This window comes from Ictalurus punctatus, chromosome 1, assembly GCF_001660625.3.
Source record: "Ictalurus punctatus breed USDA103 chromosome 1, Coco_2.0, whole genome shotgun sequence".
In the NCBI taxonomy this organism is placed as follows: domain Eukaryota; kingdom Metazoa; phylum Chordata; class Actinopteri; order Siluriformes; family Ictaluridae; genus Ictalurus; species Ictalurus punctatus.
This window is the reverse complement of record NC_030416.2, coordinates 17,581,269-17,605,153: the sequence shown is the minus strand read 5'-3', so window position 1 is coordinate 17,605,153 and position 23,885 is coordinate 17,581,269. Positions and strand designations below refer to the sequence as shown.

General features: G+C 38.7%; 1 protein-coding gene across 1 annotated transcript in view; it reads left to right on the top strand.

Annotated features, from left to right (window-relative positions):
- The window catches only part of dpyda.1 (dihydropyrimidine dehydrogenase a, tandem duplicate 1), a 153,162-nt gene that overhangs the window by 109,807 nt on the left and 19,470 nt on the right, over positions 1–23,885 (top strand). Inside the window, exons 17-18 of the mRNA XM_017473660.3 lie at positions 11,186–11,306; positions 11,630–11,749. Coding sequence (XP_017329149.1) covers positions 11,186–11,306; positions 11,630–11,749 — 241 coding nt within the window. The remainder of the gene's footprint in view (positions 1–11,185; positions 11,307–11,629; positions 11,750–23,885) is intronic.

Below are 23,885 nucleotides of genomic sequence, written 5' to 3'. Positions count from 1 at the left end.
CACTGATCCATAAAATCAGTGAATCAGACGAAAACTTTTTTTGTTATACTGGCAAAGGTCCAAACAGTCCAATTATGTAAAAATATTTAGTCCACCTTTCAAAAGAGACCAAAACCATGCATGTACTCCAAATGGTTCAAGAACAGCTTTAATTTTATTTTGGGTATGCCTTGGCTAGGCATTTTAGGTTAATTTTACAGGAGCTTTACATTATGAGACTATACATAAAAATACACTAACAAGATGCCCTGTATCACAGCACACAAGAACTAGAAAATTACAGACAAAAGCAGACACAGTGTGGCCTAGGGCTGTGCGATTAATAAAAATTTTTATTTCAATTTCAATTATGGCCTTCAATGATTATGAAAACAAAATAATTGAGATAAAACGATTATCTCGATGTGCCGCATTCCGTTTCACAATGCTCTCGTTTTGTCTTTTTAAAAAATAACGCGCCATTTTTCTTTACAGCGGTGTGCTTTCGCCCCTCCCTAAAAGGCCAAACTCACTCCCCACCAGGCTGTGGTATTTTTAGGTCAGCTCGTGCCAAGATGACAGAAAGAGAGCCTTTGGCTGACAACGCGATCTGATTTACCAAAATGCATCACGTGACAGGCTCCGCTAGCTTACAAGAGAGACATCAATATAGTAAAAAGAGATTCAGAAAACATATAAATTTCGTGCAAAAGCATAAAAAAATTTATGTAAGCAGCTATCCATAGCTCGAAAAAGGAAAAAAGTATTGAACACGCTAAGAAAAAGCAGTTCTCCAAGGCAAGGTAAAGCAAGGAACCAGCTGTAATCCGTAAGTAATTAGAAAGTAATTATACCTCATATCTGTGCAAATTAATATCAGTTGGATTAGTGAATTGATGGTTTATAAAAAGGCTTTTCGTTACCAAGGAGTCACACAAGAAACATCTCATGATGAGTAAAAGCAAAGAGCTCTCCCAAGACCTTCACAACCTTATTGATGCGAAACATATTGATGGAATCGGATACAGACGTATTTCAAAGCTTCTGAATCCTCCAGTAAGCACCAGTGGCGCCATTATCCGCAAGTGGAAGAAACATCACTCCATCATCAACCGGCCACGCACAGGAGCTTCTCGCAAGATTTCTGACTGGAGAGTCAGATTTTTGGAGGAGAAATGGCATTGCACATCACTCTTAAAACACTGTATCAACAGTGAAGTTTGGAGGTGGAAGCATCATGGTGTGGGGCTGTTTTTCATCGCATGGTACTGGTCCATATAATTGAAGGGATGATGAATGGAGCCCTTTACTGGGAGATTCTTCAGAAGAACCTGCTTCCATCCACTAGGATGATGAAGATGAGACGTGGGTGGACCTTCCAGCAGGACAACGATCCAAAGCATACAGCAAAGGAAATTCTTAAATGGTTTCAGAGAAAAAATCACGGCATTAGAATGGCCCAGTCAATCACCTGACTTGAATCCAGTTGAACAAGATTTGAAGACAATATGTTTAGAAGATTGGGCTGAAATCACACCTGAATACTGCAACCGGTTGTCTTGGAGCTGTCATTACAAACAAAGGCTTCTCCACTAAGTTTTAAATTAATTTCAGTTAGTGTGTTCAATACTTTTTTCCTGTGTCATTCCTCTTTATTACACATAACCTCATTTATGGTCTTTATTGTTTAGATTTCTTGAGTTAATACTGGTGAAAATTTCATAGCCTCATTGGAAAATTTACTGTAAAAAATGTTGATGCATTCAATACGTATTTCCCCTGTTTTGTGTGTCTATGTGTGTGTGTATATATATATATATATATATATATATATATATATATACATACGCATAATTTATTTAATTTTGTTTTACATATTTGAATAATATTCAAGGAAATCCACTGTTAAAAATACAATAAAAAGTTGTTGTTTTTTTCAAATTTCAATAAATCCGTGATGTTTCCAAGGTCAATGAGTAATCGTGTTTAATAATCATGATCTCAATATTGACCAAAATAATCATGATTATGATTTTTGCCATATTCGAGCAGCCCTAGTGTGGCATTCTTTTCCTGTTGCGGGGGCTAATAGCGTCTTCTTTTTCTTTAATGGCGCTATGCTGGATAGTGGTTCAGAGTGCTCAAGTGCAACCATTTTACGTCATCGACTCAGAGTGCATTGCGGATGTAACGAAATGGCGGCCTCCGTAGGTTAAAATATGTATTAAACATTGAGGATTAAGGATTAAGTCATGAAAATATTTCATGTGTTTCTAACAACATATTTTAGTTGGAGAGGGCAGTTATTGCGTGTTAAGGCATACAAGTCTTCATAGTCGGGGTTCCTTTTAATGGATCTTCTGCCGACATCTTGCTGCCACATACCACAGCACACCTTCAGAGCTCTTGTGGAGTCCAAGCCACGAAGGGTCAGAGCTGTTTTGGCAGCACAATAGGGACCTACACAATATTAGCCAGGTGGCTTTAATGTTATGGCTGATTGGTGTGTCTGTGTGTGTGTGTGTGTGTGTGTGTGTGTGTGTGTGTGTGTGTGTGTGTGTGTGTGTGTGAAAACAAACTAACTATCTTTCCAACTATTAATCACACAATACTGAGTTTGTAAGTGAACTGTGTTGAAGCATAAAATTGTGTCTTTATTCAACTTGCTTTTATGTGCTACGTCTTTTTTTTCTTAAGCACAAGTGAAACGTAAACTCCATAGAAATCCATACAAAGAAGCCATTGATTCACGGTGCCACTGTCTGATGACGTTTTCAAGTGAGCTGTGTTACATTTGTACAACTTTGTAATTATAGCTTCACAACTTCAGGAATCCGTTGTCTATTTATGTTCTTTTATGTATGGACATTAGTTTTCAAGATTCAAAACAAAATGCACACAGTGTCAGTACACAGCATAGATACACAGTGTAACTGTAGCTTAATAGATCTTTGATAAATAATGGGATGCTCTAACCCTGATGAATAAAATAAACATTTGGTGTAAGTAATGATAGCATCTGAAAGACAAACATACCTCATTGTATATTACCATCCCTTTAAGTCCTTATTCAGCATGGGTTGATGATTGAAACACATGGGTTTTTTTCTTGCTCTTTTGATTATGTGTTATACTAAAGGAAATAAAGCAAGTTTTTTTCAATCCGAACAGAGATGGAACTATTTTCCACTACAGCGCTCGTAAATTTAAAGAGTTATATCCGTTTGCTGTAGATTTTCTGCTCTAAGACAAAAAGCTAATCAAAGCTGCCGGGCCGCAGGCAGGTAACCTCCATGTGAACTAAAGAGAGGCAATATCATTTAATCACACCGTTTGGCACTTCCTCTACTAGCTGGGGAAAAACATTATTTCTGACTACATCAAAAGAGAGGCAGAATTTGATTTTAATGGGATATTAATATGCAATTTCCCCCCAGTGACTGTGGTTAGCTTTCACAGTATAATGTTCATCCTTTTCTCAGAGCTGTTTAAAATCTAGCCACCATTAGAGTTACATTTTGTTTACTTATGATAAGCATAAATACATGTAATGATATTATTATCTTGTTTACTGATTGGTGTTTCAACGCTCCATTCAGGAAGCATTGCGTTTCCTGATGAGTTTTATAGAAGCAACGGAAGCCTCTGAACATCACCTCAACAAGGCTGCCTGTTAGAGTGTAGCTGTGTGCATGATCACTATTTTTCTTTTATACTACTCGGAGTGACCGTGTGGTTTTTCTTGCTGCAGTTCCTGGCCCACTCATTTGACATAAGAACAGTTATTTTAAATATAAGGTTGAGGGGGGCATGTAAAACACCTAATTTGTGACAGATTAAGATCTCCCAGGTGTGAGGAATCTTTATTTCATTGCTTTTGCGCAGGTTTGATTCAGTATCCATTGGGATCTCATAATTTTCCCAGCCTTCAATGCAGCTCTTTGGATTCATAAAGTAAAAGCGGCGCAGGCTCCCACAACTATTTTCAGCCCACCAAACAGGACCTAGTGGCACACTGCTTCCATCATCCCTCCTACGAGACTTGCCGGCTACTGGCTCTTAACGAGAGCCCCTACCTGCTGTGACCTTGCATGGCAAAATTAAAATTTCAGGTGCAAAGCCACTATCCCTTTTCCACCCATCTCTGTTCAAACCTCAGCCCCTGCTGTCTTTCTGCCTGAGGGTGCTAAAGACCCTCTCTCTGCTCTCTCTCTCTCTCTCACTCACTCTTTACTCTTCTTGTTCTCTCGCTCCGCTCACCCCCGTTGAGCTGAAATGAATCCCACGCTGGGCTCCACCTGCCCTGCGGTGACAGCATGGGGGAGAGAGAAAATAAATAAAGAATTCTCCACAGAGAAGCTGTGCCCCTCCTTTAATTTCATACTAGACCTCCCCTCCTCCATGCAGCCATTCCTCCTGAACAGTGCTGCCAGAGTGAGTATGCAATTCACTCAGCTCTTATTGCTGCTCACCAGTTGATTTTCTTTGCTGAATGCTCTTGAGTGGGACTGTAAGCTCTCCATGTCTGATCATGTGCCCACGAGGCACTCTGGCTCTTGACCATGTTCCTGATTTCACATTTCCCCTGCTGCAGGTCTGCATCGCTCCCAGGCCATTAGTGGCAGGTTCTACTGAATTTTCCCCAGTCACTCTGCCAAAAAAGCAAGTCTGCCATGCACCTACACACACAGGTGTTGGGACAGTCCAGCCATGCATGTAATGTTGTGTGTAGCCTACTGCATGGAGGACAGAGACATGTTTCCTGGCCTACAGACTCGTACTCTCACCCCCATCTGGCCTTTAATAAGCTGTCACAGGCAGGCCTCAGAGGGAGCACATGCCCACTGTGAGAGCACAGATCTTACAAGCAGCATCTGTTTGGTGGCTGGTGCCTGGCTGCAGGCCACAACCCCGTCTCCCTTGCTGGAACAGGCCTAATGCAATTTCCCCATGACCCCTCTGGGAGGAAGGCCAGCTTTGCTTTCTGTGCGGCTGTGTTCGTGTTGTCCTTCTTAAAGACTAACACCATTCTGCTCATAAAAAGCCATGCCCTCAGGATGCTAGACTCAGAGAGCACCAGCACCAGGAGCATGCTTGCCACAAACCTTGCCATACTGCAACAGCTGTGTATGATGCTCAGTGTATGTTTATAGTGATATGTCTTGACCAAGGGGTGTCAAACATATAGCCAGTGGACCAGAACAGGAACCAGATTAATTTAGAATCTTTATCCTGGACCGTAATTAAATTGAAAGTTTTGAAAATAGAGCACCTCTGTTATGTACTGGGGAGAAAAAATAGAGCAATAAACTCATGACCATAAACTAAGCTACTGACAGCATTTGCCAGTGTTATGTAATCCTTTACTTTTAAAGCTACATTTCTTTTTTATGCTGTAGCCATGTTTTTTTCCATAATAACTAATTTAGAGAGTGCATAGCAATAGGATTTAATACATATGCAATTATATATATATATATATATATATATATATATATATATATATATATATATATATATATATATATATATATATATATAATCCTGATTAAACCCTTTTCAGTCCCAGGGTATAACACTGCAAAATGTAGAAATGTTCAGTGGTAAATGGTTCTTTTCTTTTTGTGTGCATCTCATACGAAATTGTTTCGGAAATTCAAACAATGTCTAAGATAAAGCAAAGGCAACCTGAGTAAACACCAAATACAGTTTTTAAATTATAGTTTGAAGCAAAAACGTTATCCAATACCAGCTAGGCCTATGTGAAAATGTATTTGCCCCCATAGTTACTAATTTCTCAAACCTATGAAACTGCATTCATAATGGGGTTCAGCTGGACTAGACACAACCAGGCTTGATTACTGCAAACCCTGTTCAAACAATCAACACTTATATAGGACTTTTTCAACAGTTGGTTAAAAGTTCTTACCCAGTAACACACTATGATATAATTGAAAGAAATTCCTGAACTGATGAGGAAGAAGGTGATTGAAATACATCAGTCTGGGAAGGGTTACAAAGCTATTTCAAAAGCTCTGGGACTCCAAAGAACCACAGTGAGAGCCGTTATCTTCAAATGGAAAAACTCAGCACAGTAGTGAACCTTCCCAGAAGTGCCCGACCTTCCAAAATTCCTCCAAGAGCACAGAAATGACTCATCCCCCAGATAGCAAAATTGCTTTGGCCCAGATCCGGTCTACACCTGACACTTTCATCCAGCCCACATACTGCATGGAATGATGGCACTTGGGTGGTCCGCTCCTGTTTGCCACATTTGGGCCACAAGCAAGCCATAGCAATGCCGCATGTGCCACATTTTTGCCAAAGGTGGCCCACATTAGTTTTGGGATATTTGGTCCATATTCACAATTTACCACATGGGCCACTTTAGGGTCACATCCAGATGAGGTGCCGTGAGCACCGGATCTTTGCCTAAAAAGGCCCACTTGTGATTTTGGATAGTTGGGCCATATTTGCTATTTTACATGTGCACCACTTCAGGCTCATATCCATTTTGTCTAGGCCAAAAGAAGGCCAGCAGTGCTGCATCACTGCCTGAAGTGGCCCACATCTGGATGCTATCTGGGCCAGCAAGTCACAACAGTCCCAATGACAACATCAAAGGAACCACAGGCCTCTCTTGAATCAATAAAGGTCACTGTTCATGATTCCACTATCAGAAAGACACTTTGCAAAAATAGCATCCATGGAAGAGTGGTGAGGTGAAAACCACTACTAATCCAGAAGAACATTAAGGCTCGTCTGAATTTTACCAAAACACACCTTGATGATCCTCAAACCTTTTGGGAGAATGTTCTGTGAATTGATGAGTCAAAAGTGGAACATCTCATGTAAACCAAACACAGAATTCCACAAAAAGAACATCATACCTATGGTGGTGGAAGTGTGATGGTATGGGCATGCTTTGCTGCTTCAGGGCCTGGGCCACTTACAATACTTGAGGGAAACATGAATTCTGCTCTCTTACAGAAAATCCTAAAGGAGAATGTCCAGTCTTCAGTCTGTAAATTGAAACTCGAGCGCAACTGAATTATGCAGCAAGATAATGATCCAAAGCGTAGGAGTAAGTCCTAGTCCTAGAAGTGAGTGGAAGTCTGATCTCCAGTTATCGGAAGTGTTTGGTTGCACTTATTGCTGCTAAAGGGGGCACAACCAGATTTTAACTTTAAGGGCACAATTAGGTTTTCACATGGGTGATGGGTGTTGGATAACTTTTGCTTCAATAAAAAAATAAAAACAGCATTGTGTGTTTACTCAGGTTCCCATTGTTTTGTCATATTTCGTTTGAAGATCTAAAACTGTTTAAGAAGAGATATACACAAAAACAGAAGAAATCAGGCAAATACTTTTTCATAGAACTGTAGATATTTATATTTGTCTATAATTTTATATATACAAATATTTTTTTATTTTTATCAATTGCAGTCTGGTCATCTGTTTTGTAGGTGATACAAAGTATGTTCAATCCATTTGAGCATTCAGAATGTACCTTTCAGATAAATGCTGATAAACAAACATATATATGAATAGTTGGTGTGTTATCGATCTACTAAACTGACTTTTGACATTGGTCTGAGTATAATGTGGCCTGTTACCTAAATTGAGTTTGACACCTCTGGTCTAAATTGTTATCATTATTTACATGTAGTCTGTTTTTACCACAGATATTAGGTTTGTTTCTAGAGGTTTATTCCTAAACACTAGCATTACTACAGGTTTGTCAAGGAACAGAAGGCACGCTTTCCTATAACACTGTAGTGACATCTGGTTTTGTTGCCTGGAGTTCAAGATCTGCTACATCAACCAATAAATCTCCCCAAGACACCAGCAGTGCGATTAACCATCTCTCAGGAGCTCAGATATTACAGCTCCTTCACTGGCAGATGGCTCGGAGCAGACTAGTTGAATCCAGTACTCCAACCTTGTTTATACCCTGTTTAAGTCTTGAATAAATCAAGACAAATTGCTATGGATGACACTTGCTGGAGACACAAGTGCATAAATCCAATATCTTCTGAAAAAAAGAAATGTATGAATTTTATCTACGACACAGTAACCTTTTCTGTCCTCCATCTAGAGCTTTAAAATGTGTATGGCATATCTTTAGGTGCAAATACCATCCCTCTGGCCATGTCTTTAAATCAGAATGCACATCCACAAACACACAAATTCTGAATCTCATAGGAGGAAATGGCACTGAATTACTTAACATGTCATGAAAATAGAAATGAAATAGTCTCAGTGATGTGTACTTTTCTTTTGCGTTCTCTATTCTGACAAATAAATCCTGTCTAATGGTTTTAAAAATCAAACACTAACCTTTCCTCTTTGCTGGAAACTGACCTCAAGGTTCCATTTTGCACATAGACCTGGTAAATCCCACTTTTTTATACAAGAAAGCAAAACCCATTGCTCAAGGAGATATGTGTTAATAGCTGCTGGATTTGTCAAAAAAAAAGAGGAAGCGCTTTCCTCTAAATGCATAAATGCTAGAGCTTGTTGAAGGACAAGGTATATAGTCTGCATTGTGAATGAGAATTCTGATCGAAGTTTGTGTGTCCAATGGAGAGAAATAAAGATCGAAAGCAGTAAAGTCTGCATTATGTATAAGATAATGAAAGGAAAAGGTCAGCACAAACTCTTGGTAATCAAATGACATTTTGATTAGAAGTTATGGTAAAAATCTCAGCATGATCAGAACTTTTATCATTTCCTAGTGCAGGTTTAATAGAGGCTTGGTGTGCATAACTGGCATATAATATATTGTTCTATTGCTTGAAGAAAAATGTCAAAGATTTGTGTTCTTATTCACATATTGAACATCTTACATATTTACTAATGAAGCTTCTTATATGTGGCACGGTTCCTCACTCGTTACACATTTGTCAGCACATTAAAGACGATCAAACTCTAAAAAGATTTCATAGCTAGACCATCGGACAATGTTTCTTTTTACATCTATTTTGCTAGTTCGTTATATAATACCTTATATGTAAAATATGTCCTGTGGTTACAAGAACAAATGCTTCAGTTCACTCTGATGCACGCATGTAAGACAAAAAAAAGACTTCTATAATGGAGGATGTATTGGGTTTATGTGAAATGTTTCTTGTTTTAAACGTGCCTACTGTGCAGATGTGGGACTAGTGCACCTGGTGTGAAAACTGTGACTTAGTCAACATGGAATCAGTTCCACTAAAATTGATATACCATTTTTAAATATTGTTTCTTTCAGTCTGAGAGGATATCGGGTTTAAGCCTAAGCCTTAGTGTGAAATATGTATCCAGGAAGGCTTGTGTATCATATATAATGCATCATACTGTATATACACAGTACACTCACCAGGAACACCTAATGAAGTCTTCACTGTTGTAGCACCTCTGCCTCAAGGTTTGAAGTGTTGTGTGTGCTAAGCTGCTTTTCTGCTCACCACAGTTGTTAAGAGTGGTTACTTGAGTCACCACCATAGCTTCCTGTCAACTCAGACCAGTCTGGCCATTGACCTCTGTCCTTTTTTATTAAGAAGGCATTTCCAAAAACAGACTTCCTGCTCACTGGATGTTTTTGTCTTCTGCACCAGTCTGTGTCAACTAAAAACTGTTGTGTTTGAAAATCTAATTAAAGTGGAAATGAAAATGAAAATTCTATTAAAGTGGTTGTTGATTGTAACATCAAATTAAAATTAAGCATCAGAAGCTTTTATCAAGTGGTTAACTACATATAGTTAGATAATTAATGAATGTAGCCCATTAGTTGCTATGCACAATTTGTCAACCTCAACGCTGTTTATCAAGGGCAAGGGACCACCATAGAGCTACCACTGACAAGATATTATTGGTTTGGTGGACTATTCTCTGTCAGAGTTTATTGAGATTAGCGCTCATTTTTTCCACATTCCCTGTTAGTATTAACAATCATCTTTACATTCAACATTATAATTTTTTAACAACAGGGCTGCTGTTGTTTGGATATTTTGTTTGATGGACTGTTTCTAACCCAGCAGTGATGTTCAGATGTTTAAGAACCCCAACACCACTGCTGTGCCTAATACAGTCATACCAGCAGCTTACACAGTACCATGTTACTGCTGTATAGAGAATGGTCCACCACCATCCCTCTGTATACACTACCAATCAAAAGTGTGGACACAGTATGTACATTGTCTTAAATTAAAAAAAAAAAAAAAAAATATATATATATATATATATATATATATATATATATATATATAGAGAGAGAGAGAGAGAGAGAGAGAGAGAGAGAGAGAGATTTATAGTTGAAATTTGACTTATTTTTTCCTGAATCAAAAAATATTTTAATAAGTAGTTTTTACCTAAAACAAGTATTTTGTTTTTCGTTGAAATTAAATTGTTTCACCAAACAAGTGACGAGAAGCAGCCAACACATTTCTATTCTATTTAGGAACATAAAATAGCTTTGCTAACATGTTTCTTGGTCACTGCATAATTCACTGCATATGTGTTATTTTATAGTGTTAATGTCTTCATTGTTTTTCTCAAGTAATAGAAAATGGTATAAATGAAGAAAACCCTTATGTGATGTGTCCATACCATTTGATTGGTAGTGTAGAATACGGCAAATATAAGACGTTTTTACATCTAATCCTCAGTATGTGTGTCTTTTTCTCGCCAATATTAAATCACACTGTTCTGCATTATGTTCTATCTGAAAAGTTCTAAATTGTAGCCTATTTAAACTTTGCTGCATTATAGGTATTAAATGTTGCTGATCATGTGTTGGGGGAGACACAGAAATGTGTTTGAGTGAGTGAGTGTGCAGCAGCCATCCCTGTGTTGCTGTTGGTTTGGATGTCGTAGATTTAGACATGGTTGTATGCTTGAGCAGGCTGCAGAAGTGCGCTGAGTGTGAGCACGTCAGACACTGAGCAGCCTCTCCTTTCTCTAAACAGCCAGACTGACAGGCCAGGAGATGTCTAATAAAGCATGAATCCTCCAGGAGCAGCAGTTCACACTTATATAATCCCTCTATCACTGTGCTGAGGATTTCTGGCTCCCTGTCTCTCATTCTATCTCGCATACACACACCCCATAACAGACTGCCAACTTTAAGTTGCCCTGTTTTTTGTTTTGCACATTTAGTTCAGCTGTGTGAATCTCTTTTTGTTGTTGTTGTTTGTTTGTTTCCCCAACCAAATTTGAAAAGGATCCAGAGCTGGTGCGGAACATCTGCCGCTGGGTACGACAAGCTGTCACGATCCCTTTCTTTGCCAAGCTGACCCCTAATGTCACCAACATTGTGGATATTGCCAAGGCTGCACATGAAGGTAGTTTGTTTATCCATACTTATTTTGTCACTCTTAACCAGAGCACTGATCAATAAATGTAATAAATGTAACATATTTCACATGAGCAGATTTCACAACTTATAAAGGTCAAGTGTTATTCCAGCCATGAGGCACATTTGCGACATGTTGATAATAAGCTCTATCGCAATGAGGAGTAGTGATCTGATGCGAGTTGTGTAATGGTATGACCTGGCAGTGTTGGGCTTAGTACAAGCCCTTCATTATCCCGCACCCTGCAGCTTTTTTTCACCTTTTTCTCTTCCTCTATCTATGTGGCTAATATTTGAACCCTGTGGGTGTAGGTGGTGCAGATGGTGTCACCGCCACCAACACGGTCTCAGGCCTGATGGGACTGAAGGCAGACGGCTCTCCCTGGCCTTGCATCGGCCGAGACAAGCGCACCACATATGGCGGCGTGTCTGGTAAGTGTCACCCAGCTCACTGGATCCATTCCCTTTTCCTTAGGGACAGCACCGCCAGAGTGTGGGTGTGTGCAAGTGTGTGTTAATCTATTATTTGCCTCTTTGTGCATGCAGGAGTGTTGTGGGCTTGTGTGATTTTGTGGAAACACTTGTTTGTTCTCTTCTCAATTGTAATCGTGTTTGTGTCACTGCTGTGTTAGAAAGGGGCTTGCTTTTGGGATGAATGCAGTGGCTCCGCTGTAATGTGCGTATGTGTGTGCGTTGCTGTGCAGGACTGCTGGTCGGTACCTCTAATAGAAGTGACAGATGGAGTCAAGTGAGGCTGAAAGTTTGGATAATGCTGCCCTTCTTTGTTTTTTATCCTTATGAATTAGAGTACAAACTATATAGAAAAAAAGCAAGATTTCCTGCCAGAATGATTTGATATGGGTAATTTTAATGGTGTACGATGCATTTTTATAGAGATCATGTTCTCTCGCAACACATCTGGTAAAGCAACTGTTATTGCATATTATGTTATGGTTATTGCTGAGAAACCACACTTCCTGATGGGCCATTTTAAAAACACATCTGATTTTCGGAGAGGTTTGTTTTAAGGGAAGCATTTTACTATTTACACCGGTAATTAGGTACCAGACATCACTTATGTCTTCTAAGAGATGTAAATGTTGACTTTTGTCCCAAATTTGGCTGCAATTGCTTAAGCTACAGTATTCATCCAGCAGTGGCTGCTTGACAATTTCAATATACATTCAGTAGGAGACAATGCTGCAAGTGTATCTAATTTCCCAGGTATTGTAGTTCTTGGAAATATTCCCTGATAGTATCATCTTCTCAAGTGTTGTCATTTGAATATTGTCTCACGTAAGTGTGCAGTAAGGGCTTTTGAAGGGAAAAAAAGAGCATTTCCCGTGCTTCAGTGGCGGGCTGTAAAACAAAGGTACTCTGGTTGCTATGGGATGTTAACATTGTCTGCAGCAGCATCGCAGTTCATGAAGACATTAGACTGATGTATTTTCAAAAGAGTGTGGTTTTCCCTGTGCTGTACTGCAGGGAGTACAGCTTATGTGTTTCATGTGTATTTCATGTGTTTCTATGACTTCCTTATTCAATGTTTGTTAGATTACAATAAAGACTACTACTGGAGAGGATATTGTTAGATCACCTGTTCACTGTGAGTTGTTCTGGTATGGATAGTGTTTTGTTGTTTTTTTTCCCTCCCCCCTTGCTGGAGTTCACCTCCTTTGTGCTGGAGCCATTGCACTTCATCAGAGGGCAGCGTGAGCTGCTGTCCAGTCAGTGGTGTGCTCCAGCCATGTGCTCAATAATTCATGTGCGTGCTGTTGCTCCCCCTCCTTCTGTTCTCGATTGTGGCTGGATGGCTGCTCTGCTGCATAGTTAATGCTATTTATGAATCAGGACTTCTTTTTATTGTGTTTTAGTGTGTGTGGATGTTTGTGGACAGACTGACAACTGTTGGCATGGTGTATGACTGGCATACACATTTGCAGGCCCATCCCTAAGCTTTCCTATGCCTTCTCCTTTACCAGCTCTACTGGTCCAGAATGGCTGGGATTGGAGAAAGGAAGAAAAGACAGAAGGTGGCCCAGCACCTGGGCCAGCAAAAAAATATAGGGATTAAAAATTAATGGAGATACCATTGTGGCAGTATTTTATGTAAGCAAAACTACTTAGTGTCATTTTTTCTCCTATATAAGATTTGCCTGCTGGACTCTGATATCCCACAGGAGTTGAGCCTATCAGGACTTTTGCTGCACCCCTGTCTAGCATACGTCCTCCTACAGCCTTCATACCTATGCCATTCCTCCAGGGTACATAATTCACCGCAGCCATGATGTATGGGATTTGATTTAATGACAAAACTGATTTGGAATCACATGCTTGTGAGCTAAATTTTTAATGGTATTCTGCAAGTAGATGCATTTTTATGGCTTCATTTTGCTTTGAATCCTAGAGAGTTTCATCCACAAATAAGTGACCTGAAATTTGCCTAGCTTACTTTTATCATATCCATAGCAGCTATGCAGAAAATAGAGCGAACAGGGTAATAGGGCAGAAAGAGTTTTTTTTTTTTTCCTTAACTCTGGCTGTAGGGTAAAGAGCTACTACTTGCACATCATTTCAGAAATGATGAAGGATTTCTTATCTTCACCTACTGTAAGTTCACCACACTGTGGTTATTCAATTCCTATGTGTAACAGGTCAGTGTAAAACACATACAGGCTCCTGTTAGAGAAAATATTCTCCTCCTGTCTGTTGGCTACTAAAAGACAGCCTCAAGCCCCTCCACCTCGGTGTGTGTGCGCGTGAGTGTGGTTTTTTTTCCATGGCTGATACATTTTGTATGTCTCTAAGATCAAAGCTGGGCAAGGTCTCCTCTGCCAGTCTTCTTCAGCATGCTCTAGCTCTTACACTCAAATCTCAAGTTTGCTGCATCTCCACACTACAATGTCAAGAACTGTGGTGTCAAGCCTCATATTTGAAACAGAATTCCGGAATATACATAAATTTGTTGTCTCTGGATATATTTGGTGCAGACTATAAAACAAGATGTAATGTAGCTTTGATTCACACAAGACTGTCAAAGGGGTTCTGGCTTTTTGATATAAAAGAGTTCAACATACTATATAAAAACACACTGTAACAGCCCAAGTTTATACACTCTGTATCTGGAAACAAAGCTTCAAAGACTAGAAGCCTAAGGATTTGTGGGAAATAAAAATTACATGTCTGTAATTTAAGCACATTTCTAAATAAGAATCATAATGTTTGTGATTGTTTATTCTCTGTATTTATTGTACCAGTATTATTCCTTTGTCCCTTCTAGGGAAAAGGGAACTTATCCAATTATAGATAATATTGTGTCTGGGTATGTACAGTCACACATTGGTTAGGACTCGGTTAGGTACAGAGACTACACAGGAGGGCTTATGTGTTTGATAAAGCAATTAATAAGTGACAGAGGAAACAACTAATCATGGTAAAAACTGCCACTTGAGGTCTTCTGTAAGGCTAGGATACCCCAGAGACTGCCAGTATGAGCTCAACCTAACCCTTACCTGACCTTGAGTTATGCAGTCCTGCACAGTCAATCACTGTACTGAGAGTGTGAAACATGAAATTGTGTGAGTTGGGAACATGAGGAAATTTGAAATAATTAGCCTTTTTTTTTAAGAAGTTGACAAATTATACAAAGTGCAGGTTTGGGAGTTGAGTGTTGTCAGTTAAACTGTGCATGAATCAATGCTGTCTGTGAGTAAGCTTACCATTTATTTTTAGCTGAACTAACTTATCACAGACTTTTACTTATTACTTTTACTTGTTAGCTGTCCAGTTGCTATATACTACAGATTTATCTTAGATTAGCTATTCTGCTTTTTGAGCATGGTTCTCTACTTTGAATTACATTAGGTAGCAAGCGCTCACTTCAGTCTAAAACTTAGCAATGCCATATGATCATCTGTGAAGATTGTGCTAAATAACAACACAATAAAATTAATAATGACATTAAAATGTGCCAATTTGCCAGGGTCCGTTATTTATTTCTAGTTGTACAGTTGGTGATGAATGAGCCTATTGTAACATTTCACAAGAGATTCCAGAGCCAAAATGAAAATCATTTACATTTCAGGCTTAACAGACCAGTAGCAAAACAACCAAGTTAATCCTGAGATAAACTGAGATTGAAATGGTCATGTAAAAAAGATTTATGATGGTTTTGGTACAGAAAAAACCCACAAGACAATAACTATAAAACTATAAGTGGACATATAAAGAAAAAAAACCTGAAACTGGAAATGCTTCATTGCAGGAAAAGAATACATCGTTTTAAAGCAGACTCCCACACTTAAGTATATTCTGTTCTCATGCACGGTGCCAGTACTGTCTAGTCTGGTATATACTGTATAATAAATCACAGATGAATGTTCTGTTTGAATGTGTATAATTTATCCAGAATGCATTCCTACTTTTGGATCAACTGGTATAGAAATTAGGCCTATGGCATTAGTGTGCTACAAATGACCACTAAAGGCTGTGAAAGTTTATCAGTGCTCAAAATTTTAGATATTGTATATATACAATACAGTTGCAATCAAAACAGACTTTCAGCAGTTTGCAATGAACAAATCAAACAAAAACAACTGAAATAGTTTAACACAATGAATGCTTCTAGTTTTTTCCCCAAATTCAACTGAAAATGCAAATTATAATGACTTTTCCAGTCTCAAAATTATTCAAACCCTTCATGGCAAGCATCTTTCAGTAGAACACCCTTTTGCTGTTATGACCTGCTGCAAACGAGATGCATAGACAGACAACAGCTTCTGGCAGCGTTCCTGAAGAATCTTAGCCCACTCCTCATGAGCAATGGCCTCCAGTTCAGTAATATTCTTGGTTTTAGGTGCTGCAAGCGACTTCTTCAAATCCCACCAGATATTTTCTATGGGGTTCAAGTCAGGTGACTGTGATGACCCTGTAGAATCTTCCAGGACTTCTTCTGCAACCAAGCCTTAGTGGAATTTGAGGAATGCTTGGGATCATTGTCCTGCTAGAAAGTCCAATGACAGCCAAGCTTCAGCTTCCTCACAGACGGCATGAGGTTTTCTGTAACCCTAACCCTAGGATTTCCTGATACTTCAATGAATCCATCTTGCCTTCCACACGCTGCAGGTTTCCAGTGCCAGAGGATGCAAATCAGCCCCAGAGCATCACCGAGATAGCACCATGCTTGACTGTGGACAGAGTGTTCTTTCTTCATTCCTCTTCCTCCAGACATACCGCTGATCCATCGTGCAGAAAAGTTCCAGTTTTGTTTCATTGCCGCACAGAACAGAATCCCAAAACTTCTGTGGCTTATTTATATGATTTTGAGCCGACTTTTCTTGTGCTTTTGGGTCAGTAGTGGTGTACGTCTCGGAGTTCTGGCATGGAAACCTTCTGCGTTTAGTACGCGCCTTACTGTACTCACTGAAACCTCAGTGTCTGTTACCACCAGGTCTTGCTGCAGGTCTTTTGCAGTCACTCGAGGGTTTTTCACAACCTGCCTTCTCAGAAATCTGGTTGCAGCCGTTGAGCGCTTCCTTTTTCTGCCCCATTCAGGTTATTTAACGTATTTTCTTCCCCTAGCCGGTTCAGGTATTTCATGTGTTCCAGTTCAAGCATACCTGGTGCAAATAATGAAGCCCTTGATTAGTTGCATCAGGTGTGCTTGAGACAACACCTGTTTTGCATATTTGTGCTGTTGGGAGGGATTCTATTCAGGGGGTTGAATAATTTTGAGAGTGGACAAGTTATTATAAATTGCATTTTCAGTTGAATTTGGGGAAACCACTTGAAGCATTCGTTGTGTTTAACTATTTCAATTGCTTTTGTTCGATTTGTTCATTGCGAACAGCTGAAGGTCTGTAAATTTTGACAATAAACTTGATTTGCAATGGGGGTTGAATAATTTTGATCGCAACTGTATGTATATTGATAGATAGAAATGTGTGTGTATATGTGTCTGGGGTGTGTTAGTTTGCACTTTAGGTTTGTGGGCTTTACCTTTTTCACCAGTGAGTGAGCTGTGCCTAGTGTTTGTGTCAAAATGTGTACTCATTTGTGTGTGTGTGTGTGTGTGTGTGTGTGTGTGTGTGTGTGTGTGTGTGTGCGCACGCACACACCAGCCTTCATTAGAGTGCAGTGCCATGGATTGAGTGGTGTCAGAGCCCTTTGAGAGCTACAGAATGTTGGCATGTATGCTAATGCATAACTGAAGGCCCATCATCTAAGAGAGAAGGCGAGAGAGACAAAAAATGGGTATCAACAAATGTAGTAATGCTCCGAGTGCTCTATATTATGTGCCTCATTTTGACTTTTTCTTTTACTTTTTTTTCTTCATTGATCGCAATAATCATCTATTGATCTTTTTCAGCAGAGTACTGGGACTCCAGGGGCTGATGTTCTTTTTTCTCCTTTAATGTGATAATGTGATAATATGTGCACATCAGCCAGTGTTTGTTGTCCTGCTGTTTGAGGATCGACTCTGTAACAACAATGAGAGAGGGAAAGAAAAGCAGCTCGTCTACAAGTCCGGTTCAGTTTCATCTGAATGCTTGTGCAGCTTTCTGCCTCTTTTACCAAAGCCTATTTCCAGCTGTATTCAGCATGTATCCAAACATTCATAGAAGGAGCATTCATAGAAGAAAGAAGAGCTGAGATGCTGGTCTGGCAGGCTACAGGTCTAGAAAACATCTAGCTCTTTGTTGACAGTAGACTCCTGTCAAGAATAAAAAGAAAGCAAGTTTGTCTTTCATGTGTACATTTTTACTTACCTAGAACAGCCTTCTCGTTCTTGCCGTTTGAATACTCATGAAGACTGAAAGAAGTGTTGGGAGATGTTTATCTGGAGGTTGTGATGCAATTAGAGCTGCATGTTTGAGTAATCAGCACAGCAGTCTGTGTGTTAGACAGACCATGGTACAGTAGGCCTTTTATTTTAATTAAATGATTAATTAAAGCTGCATCGCTGAGGACAGACTTGTAAGCACTGTCAAGATTTCAATTTTGTGTTAAGTATATTCTAAAGGCCAGACCCTTAAATCTCATGGGCCAGTAGCAGTCAGCGAGCTGTAACCATAAGCACAGGCTAACTTCTAATGATAAGAACACAGAATGAGATGAGGTTCTTGAAGCACAGCCATTGGATTAGGCTATCAATCACTGCACCCTCTAGGGACATGGCAGATGAGACAAAACACTGAAAGATAAATCAGAAAAAAAAATTATATTATTGTTTTCTCCCTTTGCATATGTATTTTTATCTCTCTCACACCACGTGTTTTGTGTATTCCTATATGTGCTGTTTAAGGTAGAATCAAGAGCTTTAAAGGTGTTGAAATCCACAGACAGGAGGCAGAGAAGTAATGGTCCCACAAAAAAAAGCTAGAATATTTTGTAATGTTCAGTAAAGCCCTCCATACTGTTTGTGACCAACAGACTGTTCAGCTCACCCCAGAATTTCATGATCATTGCTTTAAAGTTTTGTGTGAATACATCTGAGCTTTCACCGTTACAGCTGTTTAAGTAAATCACGCTCTACCCCAGACACCATTCTAGTCCATTCCGAAGTTGTTCAGTGGGGTTGAGGTCAGAGCTCTGTGCTGGCAACTCAAGTTCTGCCACTCCAACCTTGGCAAACCATGTTTTCCTGTGCCTCACTTTGTGCACAGTTGCATTAAGTTTGGGCCTCTTGGTTCCAGTGAAGGAAAATCTTAATGCTACAGCATACAAAGACATTTTAGACAGGTTTGCGCTTCCATCTTTGTAGCAGCAGGGTGTGATGGTCAGTTGTCCACAAACATTTGGCCATATAATGTAAATGCATGCAAGTATGGCCAAAATTGCTAAATTACAAAAAATAAATTACATTTTTGAGAATGTTGACAAGCAGCTAGTGACCTGATGTTTTTGTATGCGTAAACTATTATCCTAGTACTATATGTAGTCCAAATTGCATTTGGCAACAGAGCTGGCATCATAATGAAAATTATGCCTGTACAAATAAATACAAACAGGTACAGATCTTTGCTCCAGAACAAATTCTACTCATCAGTTTCCTTTTTTTTTTTTTTTTGGTTTTCTTAATTTGGTGATCTTAAATGGTGACAGACCTATGGATGTACAGCTTGTTGGTGCCTTATCCAGAGACATATCCTCAGTCTCTACTTCAAAGTCACTTTGTTCTATCTCAGTACTGGATTTTGCAGGGTTATTGACAGCCTCAGAGTAACATCTCAGACATAATTTCTTTCCAGGGATTCATAGCTACATTAATTCTTTTTGCCAAGAGAGCAGCCAGTTCAATTGAAACAAAACAACACACTTACAGAGGTTTTTGTGTTTATTGATGGGATCAAACAATTTCTCTAGTATTCTTCAAATTAGATAAAACATTCAATAATGAAGGCATATATAATCTTTGGCACCAAGTCCATGGTACCATTTCTTCTTTTGATGAGCTCTATACCATTTGCTGTGTTACATTTAGTTGTTCAAGCCTTATGGGTATGATATAATTTGTGGCAGTCTGCATCAGAATTTGAGAGTGCACCAACAGAGCAGGGCAAAACGGATGTCATGACAGCTGTTGCACTAGACAAGATGATAACTTGAGACAATTGAGCCTGTGCTGTTTTCACAAGTTTTTATGGGCACACATGATTGAGCAATCTCAAAATCCCTGTGACATCAGATCTATAATTAAACAATATTTTTAGGCAGCAGAAAATTTTACTGGATACTGGTCTGTGGAGCATTTTAAGAACTTAGGGGTGTTCCTACTGCTTCCACATTAATGACATTGGCAGTATTTTTGGTATATGGATTTACAGAAACATACGAAGAAAACCCTGTTCGTACATTGCATTGGGGTGCTTATGGTACTGGAACTATTGCTTACGCATGCTAAAATTCATATCTCTAACACCTTGTCATTACTGAATTTTAAACCTTTTTAAATTGTGCATTTTTGTCAGTTTTGCCAATTTCCACAATATTGGCTTGTGTTTATAAGAAAATATAGTGCTTATTTATGATTACAAACTAGTGCCTTTACCCAATACAGCACAATGATACAATATATAGAATATAGAGTATAGTATATTTTGTCATTTTTAGGTACTGTATGTAGTATACAGAATTTCCTATAATTTTCAAAATAATTCACTTTTGAGTAGTAAAATGTTTGTCTTACATCACTACCATGATACTGTTAAAATTCCATGACTGTAGCTCACTCTTAACCTTGCCAAATCCCTGCTGAAAGCTGATTGGCCAATAACGGCGAAGTCATCGAGTCCACATTACAAATCCATAGAATAGCACAAAGATGCAATTTACCAAATTTCACCTTGATTGTACTCACTGTTCTTTCACTGCCTTTCAAGATTCTTATGAATCCCCACCAAGGTTATTATAGTTTTGCATTTTTCATTAGTTTTTATTTTTATTTTGTTTTGACTTTATGTTTTCATATTCAGTTTAGTTTTAATTAGTTTTTAAAGCGGGTTTGCTAGTTTAGTTTAGTTTCTATTTTTTGAAAATGCTTAGTTTTAGTTTAGTTTTTATTAGTTTTAGTGTTGGTTTTAGTCTTTTGTAATATGGGTTATTTGTCAAGGCCAGAAACAGTATTGTGTAATAAAAACTTAACAAAAACATCACACAATTTTAGAAATATGTATTCAACAATAACACCAGTACATAAAATGTACATATGGGCACAAACAAGCTGACACACCCATGAAAGATGCTGTTAATCCTCTCTTGTGCCAACCATCTACACATTAGGTCAGCTTCCTCGCATCCTTAATGATCTGTTAATTTCTGTTTTGCCGTATCCATGTTAGCCCCAATAAAGCTGTTGACTCTTGCAGCTCCAGGTGTTTTGATCTTTGGTTCAAGTAAAGTGGCGACCTTTTTGATGGCAACTCACACAGTTGTGTAGACATCCCAGTATCAATAAACATATTAACCAGCGCTTCCTCCCGCTTGTGGTGTTCCTGCGTATTTACTAACCAGCAGCTATCGGTTCGCCGGTGAAAGCACTGCTGTAGTGTTCTCTGTCCTGCGGTTGTCTCCGTCGTACTACCTAGCCCTGTACTGGGGTTAGCTTCTGTTTCAGGGGAGGGGGGCTTGGCGTTCTCCTTACCTTATTAAGGTAAGCTAGGTTAGCCTCCTTGTGCGCGCTTCTCAAATGTGCTTTCAAATTCATGGGATTTTTCCCTTTAATAATTTGTCCACATATTTCACCACCTTCCACTGCAAGGCACTTGCTTTTATCTGTCACACAGTCATATTCAAAGTAATCCCAAATAGGACTCTGCCGCTTTCTTCTGACTTTCTGTACTGCCATGATGCCAGGCGAGGAGCTTGGACTATGCTGTGTTCAATTTGACATGGAATGTCGTAATTTCCGGGTTCCCAGTCAGAAATGTCAACTCTGAAAGATATTTGCTCTATGAAAGAGATTGACAAAGACAAAAACTAAGGACATTTACTCTATAATTGTATTTTATTTTAGTTAATTTTGTAAACAGACAATATAGTTTTAGTTAGTTATCGTTTTTTTGTAATGCCTTGTTTTTATTTCGATTTCAGTTAACGACAATGTTTTTTCACACCTAGTTTTCGTTATTTCATTCATTTTCGTTTACGATTATAACCTTGATCCCCACAGCAAATCACAGCAAACCAGACTCCACTGTGTTAGGATTGATTGATTACAAATCTCAACATATTTTTTTGTACTTAGTTTCAGTCTCCACTGAGTATTTATAGACCAGGGGTGGGCAATCTTATCCGGAAACGGCCGGTGTGGGTGCAGGTTTTCATTCCAACCAATCAGAAGCCACACCTGAATCTATTGAAAGCCAAGATCAACTGATTAAACAGGTGGAATCAGGTGTGGCTCCTACTTGGTTGGAATGAAAACCTGCACCCACACTGGCCCTTTTTGCAGATAAGATTGCCCACCCCTGTTATAGACCAATCTTGTGAAGATACACCTAAAAACATAGGATTAGTTGGCAAAAAAATTGCACAAATGAATTCAAAATCTAAATAGGTGGAATTAAAAGGTCCAACTTGCAAATTGGTTTGCAATTATTCAAGGAATCAGAGGGGAAAAAAGAATTTTGTCTTTAAGACTCACAGTTCACATTACATAGGCCAAAATGATGAACACTGCACTCTAGCGCCACCTTCCTTATTTTGTCAAATGCATGTCGATCAAAATAAATTCTGGATTTTGCCTTAATCATCTCACAGTGAATTGTGAACATTCATGTTCAATATTTAATCAAGGAAAAGCACTTAGCCACCCCATATATCTTCATGACATGATGCTAGTATTATTATGAACCTCTATACCTAATTCATAAAGCTGATAATTCATCATCTGCTCGTTCTTCTGTTATACTGCTTTATTTTGTTATCACTAAAAGTATGCTGACATTTCAATTTCTAGCACAGTCTACCTTGCCTTTTGTTCCATTACAAGTGAGGAGATGTCAATACTACATACATGTAAAAGAAAACAGTTGAGAATAATTCACTAATTTCATAATTAACTACCTTAAGCACTGGGAATTAATAACCTATAGATGGAGACGTACACCACAAACTAGCATTCTGAGATTTTTTTAATTTATTTATTTATTTATTTATTTTTGTATTATCGCCAGACAGTTGAACAACCATAGAAACTAAGCTAGATTTAAGTATAGAAACTAGGTTGAAAAAATCTCCAGCACAGAGACAAATGTCAATACTTGATTAGTTTAGCCTTAGCCTTATTCTCTGAACATTTCTTATTATTTTAGACGTACACTAACTGAGCGCTTTATTAGGAACACTCTTCTAATACTGGTTAGGGCCTCCCTTTGCTCTCAAAACAGCCGCAATTCTTTGTGGCATGGATTCCACAAGATGTTAGAAACATTTCCTTTGGTCCATATTGACATGATTGCATCACACAATTTCTGCAGGTACACAATGTTTCAGCTGCACGTTCACGCTGTGAATCTCCTGTTCTACCACATACCAAAGGTGTTCTATTGGATTCAGATCCAGTGCCTGGAAAGTCCATAGATATATTCCGAGCTTGCGTCCATTGTTCCCAAGATAGGTTCCAAATCCACTGGTGATCCTCACCAGGATAAAGTGATTACTGAAAATAAATTAATGAATGATTTATTTTTCTATAACTATAAATAGAGGTGTGATATTTCAGTATCGCTGTCCATACTGCTCTTGATGCTGTAATGAATATCATTTAAATGTGAACCTGTGAACATTAATAATGTAGAGCTGCATCATATGCATTATAATCATATTACTACTACATAAAAGTATAATTGGAATAACTGGAATTGGAATAATTCACATGGCACAAACGACAATGGGATTTTCTCTGTTTTGTTTTTTTTAGTCCTAAACTAGTCATTAACACTTGCAATACATTAATTATACCAGAAATCAACAAACCTTATCATTATTAGTATTACATTACAATTTATCAATCAAGACCTCTTAAAGAAATAACCAATCAGATTGAAATACACTATATGTAATATAA